At 42.7% G+C, this 23187-nt stretch overlaps 2 protein-coding genes across 4 annotated transcripts in view; one reads left to right on the forward strand and one right to left on the reverse strand.

The window, feature by feature from the left end:
- The window catches only part of GSAP (gamma-secretase activating protein), a 49914-nt gene extending 28232 nt beyond the window's left edge, over window positions 1–21682 (forward strand). For 2 of the 3 annotated variants that reach the window (XM_080391916.1, XM_080391917.1), the window contains exons 20-30: window positions 3704–3829; window positions 4276–4331; window positions 4749–4780; window positions 6467–6528; window positions 8104–8199; window positions 12574–12644; window positions 13226–13320; window positions 14450–14569; window positions 17145–17206; window positions 19140–19244; window positions 19394–20539. In XM_080391916.1, the coding sequence (XP_080248042.1) occupies window positions 3704–3829; window positions 4276–4331; window positions 4749–4780; window positions 6467–6528; window positions 8104–8199; window positions 12574–12644; window positions 13226–13320; window positions 14450–14569; window positions 17145–17206; window positions 19140–19244; window positions 19394–19702 (1134 nt within the window). In that variant the 3' untranslated portion in view covers window positions 19703–20539. The other variant, XM_080391918.1, reaches the window with a different exon arrangement.
- A 142-nt stretch (window positions 21683–21824) lies between these two features.
- CCDC146 (coiled-coil domain containing 146) overlaps window positions 21825–23187 on the reverse strand; it is a 72164-nt gene continuing 70801 nt past the window's right edge. The window contains 1 exon segment of the mRNA XM_080393460.1: window positions 21825–22148. Coding sequence (XP_080249586.1) covers window positions 21945–22148 — 204 coding nt within the window. The 3' untranslated portion in view covers window positions 21825–21944.

The raw sequence follows: 23187 nt of genomic DNA on the forward strand, positions 1-23187 counted from the left end.
TTATTCAGACTGATGTTTGCTAGCTCAAAGATACTTTTTTTCCCTTTCTGAAAAGACTTCTTCCATTCAAGAGGGAAGATACTCCAAGAATTAATTATTGTTAGATTTGATTGATACCTCTTCATTTTTTGACTTCATTAGCTGGAGGTAAACCTGACCCAACAGACATCTATCTCTACATACCCTCACTTTGAGGGATATTCATTGTGCTGCCATTGGTACCAATAGTTCATGACCCTCTCACTTTGTTTTGTCCAGAGCATCCTGTGATTTCAGTGATGTCAGGGCTTTGGCTAGCTAAATCTAGATGAATTCCTGCACAGCCGGGAAAAGGCAGGGAGCTGGATGGGGAGAGCACATGCTGTTTGGGTAGGAAATTGTACTTTCCGTTGAAAACATTGAATGATTCTTCCCATCTTCCATTCTACTCCCTCAGCTCCAGTTTAGAGTAATTCTTGAAATGTTCCTAGGTGTTCCCCTACAAAATCTGAAAGAAGCTTTTAATAAGCAGCTTGTTGTGGAAGGCTAATGGGAAGAGTCAGAGCTTGGACTCAACACTACCAGTAACATGTGGGAGTAGGCTCTGGATACATGACAATATTGTTTCATGTAGCACTTTAAAGAGGTGAGAGCCTGTTTCCTCCCCAGTGCTTATAATTAGCTCATAAAGCTTCACTGTTCACAAAATCTTCTAAAATCAGCGAAATTACCCACTGCTCCCTCACTCTGCAACAATGCATCACAGCTGTGCTGCTACAGACTCACATGACTGCTGTCGGGGAATCAGGCTTTGCATGCTTTGCTTGGGAAGTCTGCCCTGAGAACTGGGACACCTGGGAAAATCAGATCTTGAGAAAATTTGTTGCAAGATAATCCCTGTAATTCACTGAGGTCAGAGTTAGCAGGCCTTTAATTTGCTGAGATTGAACCTGAAGCCCGTGAGGGCAAATGCCTTTAGCAGCTATACTTCCTGATTGTGGAACTCATTTCCTATTTCTGTCTGAAACCTAAACAGATTGAAAAGGTCAGAGTTGAACTAAAGACAAATATTTCCTGCTACTTTTGTCTGCAAATTGCTGTGACTCTTCAGTGAGGACAAAGATGATAATACACAGGGTAAGGTTTAGTGCTTTGGCTGCTTTGTACCACTCCAGTGACACAAACCCACCATGGCTCGAGTTCAAGTGGTCGGTTGGTGGATGTTGTTAGCATCACAGGTCAGACCCTGGTGACAAATTTGGTCCTGCAAGTAGTATTTCTTTTGCAAAGATTTATAGCATTTCACAGAAATAATGGTTAGTTGTTGCTTTGAGAAGCTTTTTGGAGTTCTCAAGCCCATGAATTGCTGACAGCTTTTGGAAGGGCTACGTCCATATTCACAAAAAAAATGTGCTATTTGGGTAACGGGTGTATTTTTATAACTAAATCAGTGTTCAGTAAGAGATACTGAGAGAGTTTGTGAGAAAGGGGGAGCAGTCAGTCCAACTGTCAAAAAGCTTTACATAAGGATTGCCATTAATAAGTCTGATTTATTTTTTTTCCTTTTTAAACACAGAATCCAAACTTGAAAGGGTACAAACAGGCTTGATCAGAAGGGGAGAAGGAAGGGCAGGGAGAGGAAGGGAAGAAAACAGGAGGAGGTCCAAAAGAAGAGTGAAAATGTGTAGTGCAAGCAGTTGTCGGAGAGGTCAGCATGGGAAAAGGCAGCCTCTCCTCATGCTGAGCTGAGCCGCTGGGGTGAAGAGTGATGCTCAGGGAGTAGCTGCCTGTACAGCTACATAGCCAGTTACACAGCTCTGAATACCTTCGCTACCAGGAAGACGCAGTGCTACAGTTCCGCCAGAGAGGATGCACCTCTTAAAGGTCATTGTCACCCAGCATCCTTTCAGAGGGGTGTAGCAGAGAGCTCTTCACTTCAAAAACCACTGCTTAGGAAGGGCTTCATGAGAGCTTTTCGTGGATTGCAACCTGGCAAGGCCTTGCTTTGACTTCTGGTAATACAACGTCTTTTTAGGTGTTCATGCTTAGGTATTAATTCCTGACTCTCTGTAGAAACGTCTGCAAAATAAACACCACCTAAGACAAAGAAGCCTTCTCTTTCTAGTCCTTGTCCTGATGATTCTCAAGAAATAACAGAATTAAAATAATCCTTTATTTGAAACATTAGACTTTTTAAAGAGATCTAATACAGTGCAGGTTTTCAGCGGTGTCTGCTTTTAATTCTGAAGTCTACCATTTCCTGTTACAGATTTAATATTTGAAAGAAACTTGCTGTATTGCTTTCCCCCTGCTACACATCAAACAAAATCCAGTGTGGCCTGAGCGCAGTTTTACAAGTGGTGGTGCTGTCGCGGTTGCATAAGTCGGTCATTAGACGATACCTTTATGCTATATTCTTGACTTTTCTCTGAGTTCATATTGGTAACATTTAGGCAACATCCTGTAGTAGTAGGTTGTAGATCTTGTTAGTTAGCTTCAGCAGAGTGAACATACGGTGCTATATGCACTCCTAGTTTCCAGCTGCTAAATGTAACTAACGTGAAGCAAAAATTAGGTTTATTTTTCTCTGCTGCAGCTACAACAATGAAGTGGCAACCAGCACTGGCAGCAAGAGGGAAGTGTCTGGCAGGATGGAGTCTTTGCAATTTATTTTCCTTGACAAATTGTAGTTGACAGTAGGAAGTGGTTTTAAGGACTTCTGAACTTTTCTTCTAAAGTTATTGTCATTGTAGAAAAGTAGGGAGGAGAGAGCAAAATCCAGTGTGTTAATGCAAGATGGAGGAATAGTGTGAACTCATGCTTCCCTTCCTTGGAATGGCAATACTGTAGTGTCTGTTGGGAGACAAACGTATGTGAAGAGGAGCAAGAACAGATAGTACCATCTGTTTTTCAAAATTGCCCAAAAGAATTGCCTTAATCTCATCTCTTCCTCAGCAATGATCATATCACCCCCATTTATAAACAGCAGCTTCAAATCTTTATACTTAGTCCAAGAACTAGCTCAGGAAACGAGTGTGTATTTGTTTGGTTTTTTTTCCTCCTGTCTGTTCACAGCAGAGTTTCGATTAGTTGCAGCGTTAGAGTTGAAGGCTTTAGAATTGCTATGGAAATGTTTGGATTTTGTTTCTTTACTGGGATGAGGCACTGTTACTTGAGGGCTGGTAGGTGGATGTTTGCAATGTAGTATTAATGTAGCTTGAAAATAGTGGCAGCCTGCAGCTGCCGGGGTCGTGGGGGTGTTCCTCTGTTTAGAACTGCTGGAAGCTAGGAATGGGATTTATTTGGCCAAGTGTAGACATTTACATCTAAGTTGGTTGCCTGAGGCTCCTTTTACAGTCAGCGGTACTCTAGACAATAATCACTGTAGTCTGTGGTGCAGTTCTTCCCAGCCCAAACACGAGGAATAGGTCAGCTGGATTACGACCTAGCAGTGCTCATTTCTTCCCAGTGACTTAAGGATCCAAAGGTGGCAAAGTATCTGCAATACAGGCACCAAATCTTGACCTCAAGTTTAAGTAAGTGCTACCCCTGCCGTCAAATCAAGGAAATAAAGTACCGGGCAAAACCAGCATAACTTTTTTAACATTTTTTCACTTAGATTGTTACAAAGCGACATTAATCACAGTTCTTTCCAATTACTTAGTGGGAGAGTGATGAGGTATTTTGCAGCCTGTATTCATGCTTTCCCTGCAATATTTTGCAGTTCCAAAACTCCAGAGGCTTCTGGGAGAAACTCAACTCAAACTTGGAGAGTGTCAAGTATGCAGAGCCACAGTTGCATTACCGCAGTAATGTGCTCAGGAGGGAGTGGCGTAACCTTTCGGAAGAGGTAAATGTGCATGTGCTGAAACAGTCTCCAGAGCTGCCTCTGAAGTGGATGTTTTTAAGCCAAGCACAGAAGAGCTGGCTTTTTTTATTTTGAGGGTAAAGAAATGGGTATCTGATTATGAGAAGTGCAAAGAATTGCAGTCATTTTACGTAAAAGGTGATTGCCTGTAAGTCTTCCTCTGTTAAAATAGAGAATAAATAAAAAAGAGGTTAAAAGGTGAGAAACTAAACAAAAGCAGAGCTTGCACATACCTGTATTGCCATGTAGGTTAGATGTGTGTGAGTGCCTGTGAGCATGGGTAGTTGGAAGGTGGGTTGAAGCCCCACTGTACATCATTTCAATTCAGAGGGAAGACCAGCTTCATTTCTCATCTGTGTTCTATCAGGGAGTATTTTATTGTCCTTCTGCTTTGTTCATTTGGGGTTTTTTGTTTGTTTACAAACCAGAGAGAGGACAGAACCACCACAGCGTGTTTGAGGAATATTTTTGAAAATGCCAAAAAGTAGGTACAGCTTTCTATTATATTTACCCTTTCTTGTTTTGTTGAAGTATGTTGAAGGAGTTAACATGCCATTTAAGTAGTTGATTAGGTATCTGATTAGATATCTTGCTTTAAAGAAGATTAATCCAGCTGAAAATCAGTTGTTGGAATCCTTGTAATCACTACAGCATGATCTGAAATACCCAGGCCTCTAGAGCTAGAGAATTTATGGTAGATGTGAAGAGTTAATCTTATGCAACATAGATAGATAGAAGGGGTTTTAATGCTATTTAATATCTTTAATAAATGTAGTCACATTTCTTGGATTTCTTTAGCCGCCTTTCAGAGATCAAAGGGTTATTTAAGCTTTTTAATGTCCATATGAAATCCTTCAGAGTAATGCATATGAAACAAGCTGATTTTTGTTTCAAACTTCAGGGTGCTTTCTCATCTGGACGCTTGGGACTCTGGTAAGTAAAACTTGTATTGATGTAAGCCCTAGCTGAAATAATTTTTTTAAATTAGTTTATTAGAATATTTCCATCTAGTTGTTGTTGGCTAAAAAATAATTGCTGTGTGTGTTTTCAGCATTGAAGAGTTTGAGGCATTAAGATGAGTGGCTATTAAATTAGAGGAAAACTTTCTGTCTGATAGTAGTGGTAGGATCATATACTGACTAGGAAACTCTTGAAAATAAACTTCCTATTTCATATTTAGTCTAACAAAATGAGAAGTAAACCTTTGTCTGCTTAAGGATTTTTTCTTCAGGATTTTTCTCCTGGAGCAGAATACCAATGAGGCCTTGTTACTGTTGAGTCTTAGCCACTTACAGCTGCCTGTGGAACTCCTCAGTGTAGGAGGGTTATGGCTGGTGAAAAAAATCAGGGTGTAGAGAAAGCAGATGTGATGAATTTCCCTAGGCCAGGAACAGCTGAGATTCTGTGATGCTCAGTTCCTCTGTCACAAACAAGTAAAACAGAATTTAGTAGTAAATTACATTCTTGCTGTTCACACATCAGTGCCTTCTATGTGCCCTGCCACTGTGGGCTGTGAAGTGATGCTGATGAAAGTGCTGCTCGCTGCTTTTATTATGAAGAAGTTTCAGTGCATTCATTTCCAGCCTCTAACACCAGCCGTCCTCAGCACTGCTGGTTATTGCTACACGCTCTGACTTTGAGGGACCTTGTATCAACTTTTCAACCCTCAGGTTCATGTTTTCCCAAAGGACTTATTAATAAACAAGTCAGGTGTTTAACTGTTACTAGAGAATTTCTAGATAGCAGCCAGCTAGTAACAAACATCTATGTAGTGTATCTTCCCTGTAGATTTTTCTTCAGGTCCTTTAAAAATCAAGCGACACAGGCCTTTGTGGTGCTAACTGATGGAGTAAATACATTTCAAGATGAGAAAAGATGGCTGGAAATAACTTCGTAAAAATTTAGCGCTTGGGTCTGTAAAATGCTGACTTGATTTTATGCTACCTGATGAAATAGGAGATTGTTTTTCTTCCGTTGCTGTTGGTAGACAAAAAGCACCGATTAGGAAATACAGGGTGTTAAATTTCAGTAGATACTATAACCTCCTTCCATTTTAGTTAGACAAGTTGTGTTCTTTTAAATAGTGGTCTGCATATCTGAATAACAGAAGCAACCAGGCCATGGGAGAGAACCAGGAAAGTAGGAGGTGATTCTGTGGCGTATTTACTTTCTGTCTAGCCGTTTCCATGGAAAACCCATGCAGCTGTTCTAGCTTGTTTGTTTGTAAATGACAAGATCTAAATAGCGTATGCATTTGCCAGAGTTTTGCCACATATTGCATATGTGTTACCATGACGCTGTGTGATAACTCTTACTTAAATATCAAAGAAAAGAGTAACACAAATGAACTGTGAAAGGGGCGTGACAGGCTTGTGTTCCCCTGTGTTAAGCGCTTGAGGGAGAAGATGGCAGACACCCAGTTATTTTCCATTCCTCATTTCCCTCTTACGCAGTCCTTGATTCTTTGCTATCTTATTCTGTAGGTGAGTAGATCAAACCACGACTTCTGTTTGTTTGTGTATATTTCTGAATAGTTTTGAAGCTGGTTGAAGTCTCATCAATAGTGTCATATCCTTGAATGATTCTTGCTTTTTTTTTTTTTTTTTTTTTTCTCCTCAGAGGAAAGGCTAGTACCTCTCTTTCAAGAAGAGGATTATCAGCAGCAATTACTAATGGGACTGGTATGTGCTTTTGTCACAGTGTGCACTAGAGGACGCACAGCCTCAACAAATGTGAAGAGTAAGCTTATAAGTTTCAGTGCTGAGTGGAAGCTCGCTCAGAGTAGCTATGGGACAAACGTGATCTTGCCTAACTTTTAGAGTTCATAGTCATGATATCATCTTAACAACTCGTGATATCATAAGGCATAGGGGAAAAAGAGCAGTGGAAGGTTGATTGGTCAAAATGCTTTATCCCAATACAACTTACCTTTGGCTAGGAACTGTTGTTCCATCCTCCTGGAGTTCATTGTAATCTGTCAGTTGTTTTTGGATTACTTTACACCATAAAACATGTGTAAGTGAATTCCCCACCCGCTGCTTTCCTCAAATTGAAAATCATGGATCTTCTTGCTTCTCAATTTCACACCTTGTTTACTGTCGTCTTTTCCTTCTACCTCACCTTTTGGACTGCTGTGGCTATTCTGAGGTCCCTTCCTCTTTTGCATTGTTTTCACTGATGATCTCCCTAAAAGATCTACCATCCTTGTGCTTTTGGGTAATAAATCCCATCTCAAATCTGTACCTGTCCTCCCTCTTTCTAAATACACATCTTCGCTTATCTCTTGTTCTCTTACTTTTAAAACTAAATGAAACTGTTCACCCTGTACTGGCAGATCTCAGCACTGCATTTGTGAAAAGCGTATCAACACTCCTGTCTGTCCAAATCTAAGGCAGATTTTCATTCTTTGCAGTCTTGTCCCCTTGTTTCCGAATTCTGCCTCTCGTTCTCTGAAGTTTCCTTCCTTACAGTTTATTCAGACAGATCCAAAAAGCAGGTCACTGCTGTCCTTTGTCTGTACTTTCCTAATTAGCTATGTTGCTGTCCTGACACATTGAGATTAATCGATTTGTAAACTTGAGCAGAGATTTTTATTTGCCTCAGTTTTACTCTGAGCTTTGAAACAAATCAATGCTTCCTAGTAGTTCTCAGCAATGAACCAGCATGGACTTGTGTTGCAATCTAAAGCTACATGAGGTCAGAGGATGTTTCGGGAAGGAGAGGGTAGGGAGTGGCATGGATGGTATGATAACAAACACCTGATTTTAAAGACTTCACAATTAATGTTTAACCTGAAGTTGCCATTAATCACTTTGGTTCTCAGGTTCTTGGCTACTGCCACAAACTCTGCTTGTGCTAGTTTTCTCTATCATAAAATCCCTCAGGTTTATTTGTGTGTAATGAACATTGAATCCTGAGAATATAAGTATTTATCTTACAGTCCCTCTTTTACCCTGTTCACTTGGCCTGACCCAGAGGTGAAAGAACTGTAAGATTTTTCTCTTCAATGTCACTGAAAGTTAACTTAGCACTCATTTTGCTGAATTTGCACCAAGTAGCCATTTTGACTATTCATACCTGCTGTTGAATTTGGCGAGATTGTATGGTAGCTTGGGGTCTTGCTCTGAACTGGACATTTTGAACAGGGAAATGCTTTGTTGTGCTAATACCTGTTGATCCGGCCCTGCATCTGCTGGAGCTTTTGCATCTTTTTGAAGATGCCCAAGGTCACTGAATTGTTGGCTTTTTTTTTCTAGATGGTTGCTCAGCTAAAGGATCACCTTATGAGACATCTACAGTATGTAGGAAAAAAGAAGATTGACCAAATAGTTTTGGATTACGTTGCAAACCTGGTTAGTTTGATTTCATAGTCACTATTGTGAGCAAGTGTGTTTTGGAGGGTAGAGTCTTGGGTATGTACTGTGTGGATATATAGCATATATTTGATGGGAGGGGATTGTTTTTAAGATGTTTAACCATATTTTGCTGTTTAATATTGTATATATTGATAAAGGAAGTAATAATACTTACATGATATTAAAGAGAGTTGTATTGGTCACTCAGAATACAGAAGAAACATTTCCCTTTGCAGCTTGTACAAATATGGTCCGCTCCCAGAACTGAAAATGCGAACGCTTACTGAAAGTTGAAAGAATGTTCTTTAGATACATTTTGTTTCCTGTAGAATACATTGCTGCCTGTCTTGAATAATGGAAGTGCCATCAGGGAAATACAAATTAAGAAAGAAAGATTTCACTCCAGTATGACATGAGAGTAAATCGTTGCTACTCCTACATACTGACTTAGATAGGCATTTTGTAACAGGAGACAGGAGTTTTGCATGAAGAAATCAATGTAAACTACAGTGAAAACTTGCTTTTCAAATTCTTATTTTTCTGTCTTTCATCCTAGCCCTGCCACAGTGTTCGGTAGAAACTCCCGAAGTGCTGTTTTCTAGGGGTGAAAGTCTCAGGAAGCTTTCTTGTGGCAACGGATGCCTGCATCTTTTTGGGGAAGTCCTGTGCAAATTGGTTGTGCTGTCAGTGTCACAGTGTTCTCTGAACTGCTGCAGCTTCCACTGAGGATACTGAATTTTCTATTCAGGCCTCGCTCTATAGCTCGACAAATTCTGCAGTGTGTTTTCTTTGTCTTTACAGGAAAGAAAGAAAAACTAGTGGCTGATTAAAATAGGGACAGTACAGCATGAACCAAAGCTTTGTACCTGAAAATAGTGCTGGAAAAAAGCACAGATGGAATGTTTATTCTCCTTTCATTTGTTTTCCAGTTATCATTTGTTCATTCTTAATATAAACAAAAATAAAAAATATGAGAACACCTATGCAGCCTTGGTCTGCAAGACTAAATAGTTGTAGGCTAAATCTTACAATCAAAACAAATCTTAGCACTCCCTGTCAGCAGGCTCTCAGGATAATTTTTTTTTTAATCTCACTGAAAGTAAGAATTCTCTCAACTCAATTTACAGACTTCTCATTCTTAGGAAAGCTACCATAAAAAAACACAGTACATCTGAAAATTGCTTCTGCCCTCTGGCTGGCTTATCTTGGGTGCTGTTTGGAAATCGTTAGAAATTATTTAATGATTAGGCTTGGATTTCCCCTCATCCTAATCAGAAACTCATACATATTAAACCTTTCTATATCCTAAATGTTTGGAAGTTCTTCAGGGGAATAATTTGTTTTGATTCTTCTAACAGTTTTCTGTAGAAGCAGCATGTAGCTGAGCTACTGAAACTAATGAAACAGGAAGAGACTTGAAATTATTTGCTTGTCTGTTTGCTTTCATAAAACATGTTCTTATTATGTTCAGGAGCAAAGGAGCAGCTGAGACTAGGACTCTGTGGTGTAGCAACTATATACATCAATTGCAGCTGAAGTCAAAATAGCCAAGGCATGGGAGCATTGACAGTTTCTCATAAACCAACAGACTAGTGCCTGACTGCTGTCAGAGAGCTCTGTGTGTGTGTATACAGAGAAGTAACGTGGGGAAGCGTAAATGAAATGTCTCAGTGGGAATGGCCTTGCCTGCCGAGGAGGTCTGCAGAGCCTGAGGATGCCTGTTAGCAGTCCACATGCCATCTGCAGCAGTTGTTTGTATGTCCATATTCTCTCTCTCCCCTGCAATCGCTTTATCTTAGCTTTGCTCTGTATTTGTTTCTCTTACTATTTTCATTTCAGTGGGACAGGGAAGGGGGAAAATAACTTAGAGAGACAGCATGACATTTGCTGCCCTGACAGTAAGCGCAAGGGGAGGCTGAGTGAACAGCCGGCCTGTGGCATGGGAGAGGCAGACCAGAATAAAATGTTGAAATTCTCTGGAAGTCGCTGCTGTGGCTGCACCTTTTTTTGCTGATGTCTGTGGGAGCTATCATCTGATGCGGTCTCAACTGCAGAGGAATAGAAGCCAGACACCATTTGGATTTGAGTTTCCTCAGAAGGAGGGTGACTGCCTCATATCCCCTGCACACAGGAGGAGATCTGGAAGACAGCAAGACCTTGTCATACTCCCTTTTCTTCTTTGCTCCTTTTTTTTTATTTTTTCCACCCCATCTTTGGCTGCTTTCATGTCTTTCCCATAGACACAGCCACAGGAGCTGAGCACTTGTGGTTCCAAATTAGTTTAGTGGAACTTCGGTCTACTCAGCACTGTTGCCTGGAAATGTATGTGTTTCAAGACAGCAGGATGCTTTGCAAATGTGAGCCTAGACCCTACTGCGTGCACTGTCTTACGGTCGATCATATGTTCTCTCGTTAGTTCAGAGCACTCAGAGGTGAATGGCTTCTGATGCTTGTCCAGAAAAAATCTCATATTGTACATCTTTGAACGAAATGAAAAATAGCTTTGCCATGAAGATATGGGTTTGGCCTTTAACTTAGTTCCTCCAGAGGCCCGGTGCTAGCCTTGGAGAGGAAGCTGCTGTGTACTCCCTCTTACAAAACCGAAACGTTTCCTTTGTCATGCACGTTATCCTGTATCTTATGTACTGAAAAAAGTTTGAGACACGGCTTCTCTTTGTGCATATATTTTCTACAGTGCCCATCATAGATGGTAGATGCTGATCTTCAAAGTGAGTAGTGCTGGTGGTGAGGGTGTCATGTCACAAGCATGTATGTATTTAAGATTTAAATATGTCGTGATAGCTAGGTTGACTATGACTTAAGTTGTTATCTTTCTACATGCTGGGAAAGCAGCAGTTTGCTGTATTGTTAAGCAGGGAATTCCAGAGTATCATACCTGTGAAAACAATTCTTGTTGCACAAACAATAATAGGTGATTTTGGAGTTTGTAAGAACCTTCCCTTCACCTCAATGCTGATCTTCAGATCCAGATGTAGCTTCCAATACAGAGGCCTTAGCTGCACCCCGTGTGCTGGCCAGAGATGAAAGTCATTCCAGCAGCAGGTGCAGTTCTTGTGACCCTTCTCTAAAAACTGGAAATCATTCATTTCCTGGAAAATGAGTGGAGAAAACCTGCCATTCTCCAGAGAGGTTAAAGTGGAGCTTTCCACTGCATCCAGAAAGTCTGAAGATGGAAAGCATTAGGTGGTTATTCTGCCTCAGGTAGCTGTGCAAGGCTGGAGTGGTGGCAGGAGAAGGTGCTACCTTGTAGAGCTCTCTGGCCGAGGTACAGAGGAGAGCACGCAGGAGCATTACTGAAGATCAGTATTCCTGTTCTGGCCGTTGCGTATGAACCTCTCCCGTGTGTCCTGTTTTTCTCTTGCTTGGAGCCTGTGACAAATTAGAGGTCAGAGAGAGCAAAGCCTATGAAGAGAAGACTGGGGAAAAAGGATTCCTGGATTCTGGCCATCTTGGAGAGGGGAAAGGGTTCGTAACTTCACGTGACACCTCTCTGCAAAACAGGGGTCAGACTTGCTTCCTGAGAGTTTCCTGGGATTGATTGATCACTGTACTTTGAGGCCCAGAGATAGAAGGTTTAGAGGAAGTGTCTCCATACTGCTGCTGAGATATGGAAGCAGTTACACGTGACAGCTGTGAGGGGCTAGCTAGAGGAAGCTATTTCAACACTTGCATGTATGGTTCTCTCTTTCAGCTGCAGAGGCTTAGAAGGCCCAAGTGAGAAGAGGGTTTGTGTCTTTCGTATGCTGATAGGCTGTACTGGAGGTCAGTCTGGGAGCAGAAAGAAGCAACAGTGTAGGCCAAGGCATTGTTTTACTTCACTACGGACAAAAAGGAAACTCAATGGAGAAAGAGAAGCATTTGTTTGTCTCATCTTTACTCCTTGCAAGGGCTAGATCTGTGATTCTTCCTACAGATTTTCTCAGCAAACTGAGTATTCTGCTGTCTTCAGCGTCACCCAGTTGTGTCTGGGCCCTCAGGACCTTTCCTTGCCAAATGCTCAGCCGCTTGTACGTGCAGTTTTTGCTTTCATGGCAAATAGATCTTTGAGAATTTGATGCAGGGCTGTGAGATCAGCTGATCCTCAAGAAGTACAATGTGTTAAGATGCTGTATGTCTTGCACAATACTTTGAAGAAGCACTTACTTTAAACTTCTGAAATAGGGCAGTTGAGCTACAATTCAAATTTTAATTGGTTTCGCATTTTAAGCCCCTAGGAAAAACGATAAATACTGAAGTCTTAGTAGGAGTCTCACGAGAAGTTTGAAATGTAACTGTATGAAATGAATGAAGGCCAAGGACCTGCTGTATACAGGCTGCTAGAAATATTCAGTCTTTTCTTTCTTGTTTTAGCTGAATCTGGTACATCGAATAATGAAAGAAGTTTGGAGGAGATACCAGCTTCATTCCTGCGTCTTCTGCTTGTGAGCAAGTCATTTGTTAAAGTTTTCAGCCTGCCGTTTAAATTATGGGCATAATAATTTTGGTCTTCAGCACTACTACTCACTTGAACAGTCAGTGCTTCCTCTACTGTGGATGTCAATGTGACTGTCATGTACTCCTACTTTAATGATCCTGCCGGCCCTCTCTAAGCCACCATGAATATTGATCATATAGGCAGTTTTATGGCTGGAGTTGAAGTTGCTGAGTTCATAGTGGTCTTAAGCCGGGGTAGTGGGTGTTAAACACCGATAAAGCCAGGTCAGTTATGCCAGCCCTCATATTATTTCACCTTTTGCTCTTGATACCGGGTACTGCTGAGAGACTTGTAAATAAGGAGTAGTGGGGGAGTGAGAAAGGGGACACGATGAAGACTTTGGGTGTTAAACATCGAACAGCTAGTGCTGTTAGATGACAGTCAACTAAATAAATAAGATAGCATCCCACTGCAGTTCACCCAGAACGCAGGCATTCAGTGCATATGTAGTACAACAGACTGACTGTATCTTCAGGAGCGTGGGGGCATCTCAGGTTCCTAATATGGTGCTACTTTTGTTAAATACAGTGACGAGAGAGGAAGTGCAGGAGAGTTTGCAGTGTTCCACATCATGAGTCGGATTCTGGAAGCTGCAAATGGCATGTGTATGCCTTTACCTCCTGGTAAGTCCTATGTTCTGCTGTTTTAATCGTAAGTGGGGAGAGCAATGCTATGAATTTCTCCCAGAAGAGCAGCAGTTGCAGCACATGTGCCAAGCTAGCTTTGGCAGTATTGAAATCTACTCAAGATAGAGAAGGGAAGACCCTCCATAAACATGTACAAGTGAAATGAAGAAAACTGAATAGTTACTACAAATAGAGACAACAAGTTGGAAGATTAGTTCTCTTTTCAGCTTCCAGTGGAATGTTTGGGCACCGTCTTAGCTTAGGACTAAGATTTAGACTGCTTTCATTTGTATATTTTTCTTAGACAACTGGACTTTAGTGTCAAAGTCTACAAGTGAAAATCCTATTCTGGAGCGAAAAAAGAGTGGTTTTCCCTATGCTGTTGCCCTGCTAATATTTTTCAATTTTATCCTGAAATTGTTGGCTCTAGACTGGATGGAAGAGCTTTTCTTGATAGTAGACTTTTATTTCCTAGAGCTCCTCGTAATTGCTTAGTCTTTTCAAATCACTCGCTTATTTTTGCTAGTGAAAGACTTCTTAATGTTTTCTGGTTCTGTTTGAATCTTACTAGTTATTATTTCCTGATCTGTCTTCAGTCTTTGAAACTGGTTTTGGTATGAGGTAGTCCCTCAAACTTACGCTGTGTGGGCGCAAATGCTGCCACATAATGGCATCACGTGATAACAAGACCATCATCTGGCTGATGTTAAGTAAGAAATTGGAGGCTTAACACTGTGTGCAAATGTGTGGGTGGCAAGCACTGAGGGTGATGAGGCCCCAGGTTTTGATTAATTAGAGGAGGAAAGAGGGAGAAAAAAAGACAATTTAATAGAAGAATTCAGATATAGAGCAACAGCGTGGAGATGTTCAATGACCGTGTATGACTATAATTACTGTTTTCAGTTGTGTTGGCTTTCTTTCTGCTTTGTGACAGGATTGTACTTCAGAGGACTTAAAGGATGCCTCAATAAGACTACGTTATTTTTGATAAACTAATTCCCTCACCAACTAGAAACAGAAGTTAAGGAGAGTGTTGGCTTTAGCTAGAATAATGCCAGTCTCTAATAGGGACTTAGAAAAAAACCACCGAGTAGTTGTACCAAACAAGTTTCTCTCTCTTTCGTAGGTTTTCACACTCTGCACTTGGGGCTTGGTGTTCGATGTCTCCCTCTGCACACCCTCCTGCACTATATTGATAACGGAGTCTTGCATTTGACAGAAACATGTGTCAGGAAATTGCTGAAAGGTACAGTAAGTTTCATATGTTCATGTAATTAAGAGTGATGCCCTTTCAGCCATTCAAACTCAGACACAGGATTTACTGCCCAGGAGACTGAGCTTTTCTCAGAGCGCTGACCCAGTGAGGGTTGTAGCTGATGGTGTTGCCCAGCTGAAAGGAGAAAATTAGGGCTCAAACTATTTGATTGAGGCTTACCATAGCAGACAAAGAAATCCTCATTTGGGGAGCATTTGAGGTTACGGTTTTTCCACTTGAGACTTAGAAAAATGAATACGAAAGATCATTGTTGAATTTGTTGGGGGATTTCTGTGACCGTATGAAAGTGCACACATATCTGTAAGGAAGTTAATCTGTTATCCAGTCCTTGGCTTTTGCTTTAATTATGTTTGAAACAAGAGGAACAGGCCTGCCAGCCTGACCTCAGTGCCAGGAAGGTTATGGAGCAGAACATCCCGAGTGCCACCACGTGACATGTGCAGGCCAACCAGGGGATCAGGCCCAGCCAGCGTGGGGTTATGAAAGGCAGGTCCTGCCTGACTAACCTGATCTCTGTCTATGATAAGGTGACCTGCCTAGTGGATGAGGAAAGGCTGTGGATGTTGTCTGCCTGGACCTTAGTAAAGCCTTTGACACCATTTCCCACAGCATTCTCCTGGAGAATCTGGCTGCTCATGGCTCAGGCGGGTGCACTCTGCGCTGGGTCAGAAGCCGGCTGGATGGCCGAGCCCAGGGCGGTGGGGAACGGGGTTACATCCTGCTGGCGGCCGGTCACAGGTGCTGTTCAGGGCTCCGTGCTGGGGCCAGCCCTGTTTAATGTCTTCATCAATGGTCTGGACGAGGGGACCGAGTGCACCCTCGGTCGGTTTGCAGGTGACACCGAGCTGGGGGCAGTGCTGACCTGCGGGAGGGCAGGGGGCTCTGCAGAGGGGGCTGGGCAGGCCGGGCCGATGGGCCGAGGCCACTTGTAGGAGGTTCAACAGGGCTCAGTGCCGGGTCCTGCCCCTGGGTCACACCAGCCCCATGCAGTGTGACGGGCTGGGGCAGGGGGCTGGGAACTGCCTGGGGGGAAGGGCCTGGGGGGGCTGGGTGACAGCCCTGGGCAGGAGCCAGCCGTGTGCCCGGGGGGGCAGAAGGCCAGCAGCGTCCTGGCTGGTATCTGAAACAGTGTGGCCAGCAGGGCCAGGGCAGTGACCGTCCCCCTGCACTGGGCACTGGTGAGGCCGCACCTCGGACACGGGGTTCAGCTTTGGGCCCCTCACTTCAGGAGGGACGTTGAGGGGCTGGAGCGTGTCCAGAGAGGGGCAACGCAGCTGGTGAAGGGTCTGGGGCACAAGTCTGGTGAGGAGCAGCTGGGGGACCTGGGGCTGTTCAGCCTGGAGAGGAGGGGGCTCAGGGGGGACCTTACTGCTCTCTGCAGCTCCCTGACAGGAGGCTGTAGGCAGGTGGGGGTCGGTCTCTTCTCCCAGGTAACAAGAGACAGGACAAGACAAAATGGCTTCAAGTTGTGCCAGGGCAGGTTGAGGTTGGATATTAGGAAAAATTTCTTCCCTGAAAGGGTGGTCAAGCATTGGAACAGGCTGCCCATGGTGGTGGAATTCCTGGAGGTGTTAAAAAAACACATAATGTGGTGCTCAGGGACATGGTTTAGTGGTGGATTTGGAACTCCATGATCTCAAAGGTCTTTTCCAACCTAAATAATCCTATGATTCTGAGATAATCCTAGTGCTGGGATTGGCAAATGGCTTGAAGCTCTGTGCACTAAAAATTCAAAATAAGCCCAGAAAAGCCTACCTGACCCAGCATCTCAATGTTTTTAGTAAATATTGAACTTGTGGACGTCTTCTAAATATAATGTTATGTTAACTAAAAGTCGGAGTTAAGTTCTGTATGAACTTGTGTAGTTATCGAGAGCAGATTGTGTTCTGTATGTGGCTTTCTTCTGAGTGGAAGCGAAGTAGCTAGTTTCCACAAAGGAGGCTTAGGAGCAAAGCAGCACATGTATGGTAGGAATGACTGGGGAATAAAATGGAGAGTGGGACAAATTGCCCGTTGCAGGCACAGCTGGCATCACACCCATGTTAACTGCCTTTTCTAGATCGGAGGGGAGGAAAGGGGACTTGTAGCATATGTTTCCTGGGATGAAGCAGCACTGGGGTAAGATTCTCTAACAGTAATGCATGTCACCACAGCTGCAGCTGTGCTCCCTTGTAATGTGCTGTGTCTCCAGTGTTCGAGACAACACAGTATACTGTATTAATCTGTGCCTGGTCTTGATAAATGAAATATTATAAATATTGGAGCTCTACTTAGTCAAAACATGTTTCAATTACTGTATAAGTTGTTGCATAAAATATGAGGTTATGGGCAAATACACAGAAAAATATTTATATAAATGGTATTAAATGGTATAAATGTAAATAACAGTCCTCATAGCCATTATTTCAAAATAAATTTTCTTTTCATTATGGGGATGATATTTATTCAGAATGTCTTCAGTGAAAGTTGAAAGTTTTAGCGATGTGGTTGCTGGGGGTTGGTTTGTCCTTTGTTTTGGTGGTTTTTGACTCGCTTTCTCTTACAGATTTGGATGACACTGAGAAGAATGAAAAACTGAAGTTCAGTATTGTCATGAGGCTTCCCGAGGTAACTTATGACATCGGATGTAATTTCTTGGAGTTTGGAATCGATAGGAAATTCCTCCTTGTGCGTGGGATCAAGCCAATGGAGGACTTAGCTGTGATTCGAATAGGGCACAGATATATTCTCAACCTCCACAGGTTCTCCATCTGCTGCTCGTGACCCGTAGGGTACTCTGGTAATTTAAATTACAACTTGTCCCTAGTGTTTCACAGTGTCTCCAGTACCTTACAGGAATCAAACAGACAACACTGACACTGTTCTGCTGAGTACTTGTCTGCATAAAGCAATAAGGGTTTAACAGGGTTTAGAGAGTATTTATGGGGGGGTTGTGTGTGTTTCTTAGCATCTACAAATGCCTTTCTCACTTGTGACACCTGCATTTGGTTTTATACATTTTATCAAATATGTTCAAAAGCTGGTACAGTAAAAGCTGTAAAATCTGATTGTACCACAACTGTGGAGAGGATTGAATTACAAAGATCCCCCTCTCTCTGAAATCTCCCAGCCTTGTCTGTTGGTAAGGTGACTCGTTTAGCCACGTGCTGGAACTAATTACTGATGCTCCTTTAAACGTGCCAACAGAATGGGAGGTTGACTTCTCCTTTTCCCCTTCTGTTCTTAGTGCACAGCACTGCAGAGGAAGCACGACGTCACAGTGAGCAGAGGGAAACCAGGGATCCCCCCGTGGGGTGTGCCTTGCTGTAGAACTGGCTTTTCTCAAGTTGCTTATTGTTTGCTCATTATGAGCTGCTACATGTAGTTCAGATGGCCAGAAGTGCTGCTTTAGTTTTCCTCTGACAAGGGCTTCTTTCTTTGGCAGCAGTTTGGAGGAGGGCTAGGGAAGGAGAAATACACAGGCTGTTCTTTGTCTTCTGTGTCTTGCTTTGGGCATGGGTTGGTGAGCTGGGGTCAGCCCCAGGCCGGGTGGGTGGGGAGCACCATTCCAACCCCGACTGGAAGCAAAGGGCTGAGCTGTGAGTGCTTTAGGGGACGTGTACTGCTACTTACGCACTGTAGACTCAGTGCCTTATCGTATCTATTTACAGCTTTTGGAAAAAAACACAGATAATTGTTTGTTTGCCAAAAAGGATGCTTTGGGGTGACTCGGACTGTTCTGAGCAGGTTAGATTCAGTAGGTGACTTCAGTTGCATCAGAAGCAAGTATTTAGGCACTGTTGAAACTGTACGGCATTTCCCAAATGAACCCCTTCAGTACTCTGTATTGCAATGCAACTAAAAAGTGAGGGTGGGTAAAAAAAGATCTAGGTAGGGAAAAGAGCAGAAGGTGGAGCTAATTTCACAGTGTGTTCCTATTTGTTTACTTATTAGTTAGGATTGGAAGCTTTGGGACATCCGATTTTGAATCCGTTTTGCTTTTGGGATTGTGAATCAATGTTATCAATTCCCAAGATGATGACCTATATAATGGGATGCAGATTGTGTTCCGCCGGCATTCTGCTTTTGTAAGGTTCCTTAAACTAAGCCTGAGAGAAGCCCTGTTCCGAATGGATCATTGAGGAGTGGGGCATCTGGGTTATTCTTTGGGAGGAGAATGGATCTAAAGAGCCACAATAAAGGAGAAAGGGTTCTTTTAAGCCTCAATTAACACTTAAGTATGCATGCAAAAGTAGGACAGAGGTAATGACAAGACTGATTGATGAAACGGAGTAACTCGGTGGGTACTGTGTAGCAAGGTTTTGATTTTTTCCCCATGTTTTGGGAGCGTGTTGTAATCTTTTAGTTACTGGCTATGAAAGGAAGGCTCTGCAGCTAAAAATTAGGACATCTTAGTTTCTGTCATCAGTGTCTGAAAGCAAAGCATCTGTGTTACAGCCTGCATTTTGTTTCAGGTTTTTTCCTCCTTTCCCCCTCCTAAATTTCCACTGTCCTGTGTTTATGTTCTGAGGTTTGGGGTTTTTGTTTTTTTGCTTACTAGGTTCTTGGTCAAAAGGTTCGTCAGTTTTGGAATCACCCGATAAATGCTAATTTCATTGCACGGAAATATGTGAAACTTCTGCTTGAGAAGCTCGGGGACAGGCAGGTAAGAGCACACAGGCCGGTTTTTTGGTAATCTTTTGCTTTGACGGTGTTGAGATTCCTGACCTTGCTGTAGACTATAACACACTAAAGATAACACTGAAATTTGGTACTGTGGGACTCTGAACTAACCTGAAATATTCTCCCTTGCAGTGTAGCAGGCCTGTCCCTGAGAGACGCTCAGTCCCTATAGAGTTTTTGCCGCTGAACTACCTGACTAATGTGTTGGCAGAGATAGAGGATGAAGGTAATGCTAACTCTCTGCTTTGGAAGACCAGTAATTGTTACCCTTTCATGCTCACGCTCGGCTGTATCCTGACTATGTTGAAATGCCCGAGTCCTAAAACTCCAGTGATGTCCCAACACATAGGTTTGGTTGTCTTTCTGCTGCTGGGAATTGTCAGAGGGCTTCTTCGCTGCATATCCTTTCCTCTGAGTCCTCTCTGTGTTGGATCCGGTTAGCAAACTTGCATTTTTCGGAACTCGTAGTGAAATGTGGTCAGTGTACAGTGTGGTGGTCGCTGTAATTCTGTATGCAAATGGGGAGAAGGGAGAAGGGCTTCCTCATTTATGCAGTATGGTGGCTGAGGCAACCAAAATCAGATGTTCCACCCCAGAAAAGAGAACCCACGTTGCTAGATCAGGAGGTGCGCTGAAGTAACAGGCATTTCTCAAAGCAGTTCCTTTTTGTGAAATGCAGTTCAAGTTGATTAGGGCACTTGCTGCATACAGTGAACCAAAGCGTCTGAAGATTTTGAATTCCACTGAAAAAGGTGCCTTTAAGGGAAGCATTGGACTGTCAGTAGCGTTACTGGCGATGCCTGTACTGGTAAGCAAAATAAAAGTCAGGATAAGGACTTGAAGGCTGAAACAAGATTGTCTGTGTATGTATGTCATCCCGTTTGGGGAGGAAGAAAAGTTAAACCATATAGAAGTATATGAGGCTGCGCCCTGGTCCATTTTATGTACTAGCACTAACATAGCCACTGTGCTTAAACCTTGGTTTGGATCTCCATTGTAGGATGCAACGTATGGAAATCCCTAGTGGCCTCCAGAGATGGTCTGGCTCCCCTCTGTAGGGGATATCATTTACTTACGTCCCACTAATAGGGAAGTTTTTGCCATGAGGAGCATCCAAATGACTCCACTGAAAGCTGCAGGTGTTTGGTGTAAATGAAAACACTGTTCCCTCTATTAACTTATCTTTTGGTATTTTAGATGAAGATGTTCAATAGAGTGCGGGATTAAGTGTGTAAGAACACTTAACGACTTTGTAAATACTAACTTTCTCACTATGTTTTTTAGGTATGAATCCGTATGAAAAACAAGACCATGTTAACATACGATTTGTAGAGGAAACGGCACTCAAACACACTGTGACGCTTTTGGGCCTCGAACATTCCTGAAATAACATGCTGTTGAAGACTGTCGAACTGTAGTGCTCATATAAAAGTATACAAGTTTGCAAACAAATACTTTTTTTTAAACTTAAATATCATGTTGTTTCCCAAATAATCTGCAGTTTTGGGTAGCCACCATTCCTGACATAAGCCGCTGAAAATAGTGTTTGGTCCAATGTATTAAGGCTGAAATTCCCAACTTCTAGAAAAGTCCTGGAGGAATACTTCTGACACAAACCCAGGTTTGAAACAGATCTGTGGTTTTGTTTTGAAGTGGTCAAATAAGTGGAACTATAATACAGGACAAGAAGGAAGTTCTTTGGAAGTGTATCTTAACAGTGGCTTGGACAGAGTGTTACTTAATTCTTTCCTTACAACTTGCAGTGTTACAGTTCAAACCTCAGCTTCAGGAAGAAATTACGGAGGTTGTTTTTCCTTTGTTTTCAACTTCTATTTGTACATAACTGAACCAGTGTTTTTGGGGGTTGGGTTTTTTTTAAGTTCTGAACTGTGACTTTAAAATAGTAATAGCAGTTTGCTATGCAGAGAAGATTTAAGTCCTGACACGTAGGATATCTGCAGTCTTTATTGGTTTAAAACCAACTCTATCAAAGTTTCAGGCTATTAAAGTAGTGAAGCTCATTGACAATTTGACAGATTTTGGAGGTTTTCAGTAACAACCTCTGATGTTCTCCCTGAGTACTTTCCACTGATGCTTTCTGTTCCTTACCAGTGAAATGAAAAATTCCAGTTCTCAGGAGTGGCTCGGCAAGTGCCTGGTCATTTCCTTGTCCTTGCCATCAGTGGAGCAAGACCGTTAGCTTTCTCAGGAACTGCACAGAGGGAGGGAATCATTTTCTCAGTGTAATTAAGATTTATCTGGTAAGCATGAACTCCAATCCCAGACTGTAGAAAGCTATGTTGGTTTATTTATATAACCGGTGGGGACTTTGTATAATATTAATAACAAGAGAAGATTTCTTTTTAATTATATGTATTATAAAATACAATCAGATGCAATAAAACTTTACCTGCAAAAAAATATAAGTGTAGTATGTAGTAAGTATCGCTTATTTTTCTTAACAGTTTAAAATGCTGTGCTGCATTTGGGGTACCAGGCTCCTCCTAGCCAGGAGAAGGGAACTTGTGTCACTGACTATTGAGCTGCGCTTTGGGCATTAATTACTACTTTGTTTTCACTATGGAATTTGGCTAAACGCTAACAACTATTCCTCCGTTGTAGTGTAAATGCTACTGACCCTCCGGATTCAGTAACACCCTTGCCTGCTGTAGGTGCTGTCTGTTCACATTTCAATTGGCTTTACAGTAGGTTTTCTGAAATGTCTCCTATTCGAACGAGGTTCACGTGGTTTGAAAGGAGCCAGGGTGCCGTAGGGCCGTGGCACTGGGAGACCGTGTTCGTCATCCGGGATATAGGCAGTTGGGCGTTGTTCAGCTGTCGTGTGGATGGAGCCGGGCGCTGCAGCTTGTTCCTCTTCTGCAGCATGCTGTGGAAGTAACGCATTTTGATCACATTGTGCTTACATGCTTTAAAATGCCGGTAGTCTCCTGAGCCAACATGCAGAACGCCTTACAAAGGGAACACTGTTACTCCAGTCCTTCCCAGACCTGGAAACCCAGAGGGGTATTGAAAGGAAAGCAATGAGCTACTGACCACGTCAATGTGAGTTTGTCCTTTAAATAGTATATGGTTTGAGCCTGTAATGCTTTTGCTGTTTGTGAGGAAAGGAGATTAGGTGAACTTTAAAAAGTTGTAATAAGTGCACAGAACATCTCAGGAACAAGACGATAGATCCGATGCTTCAAAACAGGGCTCTGTGTGTGCTGACAGCGGCGGCTCCTGAACACGGTTACTGCAGTGAGCTTGTGTCCGCAGCACTGAAAGGAAGCTGAGTCACAGCATGAGAAGTGTTAATGACAGAGAAGTTTCTTATTCTAAACCAGTTTTACTGCAGCACTTCTGTGTGACTTCAAGTTCTTTAAGTGTATGCACAGTGCATTCCTGCCTCAGCTTAGCGCCCCTTTCAGATTCCCTTGGAGTGATCAGCTAAGGGATTCCTATATCGCAAAGCTCGTTTCCCAGCAGCAGGAGTTCCCACAGTATGCCTGGCTCAGTTTTGTGGTACTACTTCTTCTCTGGGAGCTCTCTGCTCTGGGATCACCGACTGTCCCCGCTAAGGAGGCATGGTATCCAGCAGGGTAGTACCTGGAACGCTGCCCTGCCTCCCCTCGCCGTCTTGCTCAGCAATCTCTGTCCTCGCTACTTCTGATCCGATGTTCACCGCATCTGGTTATGTGGAAGACACTAAACTTGTTTTTCCTGAACCCCACCCCCCACCTGTTGCAGCTTTACCTTGAAATGAAATGGGAAGCAGAACTTCAGCGACGACTCTCTCCCCCATCATGCCCAGACACCACGGCCCCACAAACCGCTTCAGCAGAAGGCAAGTCTGACTTTTAGTGTATTCGCTCCTTAAGATTCGGTGACCGGTTCTAAGCGGTGTCGCCAGACTGCGGTTAAAACTG

The sequence above is a fragment of the Falco punctatus genome (genome assembly GCF_963210335.1).
Source record: "Falco punctatus genome assembly, chromosome: 6".
In the NCBI taxonomy this organism is placed as follows: domain Eukaryota; kingdom Metazoa; phylum Chordata; class Aves; order Falconiformes; family Falconidae; genus Falco; species Falco punctatus.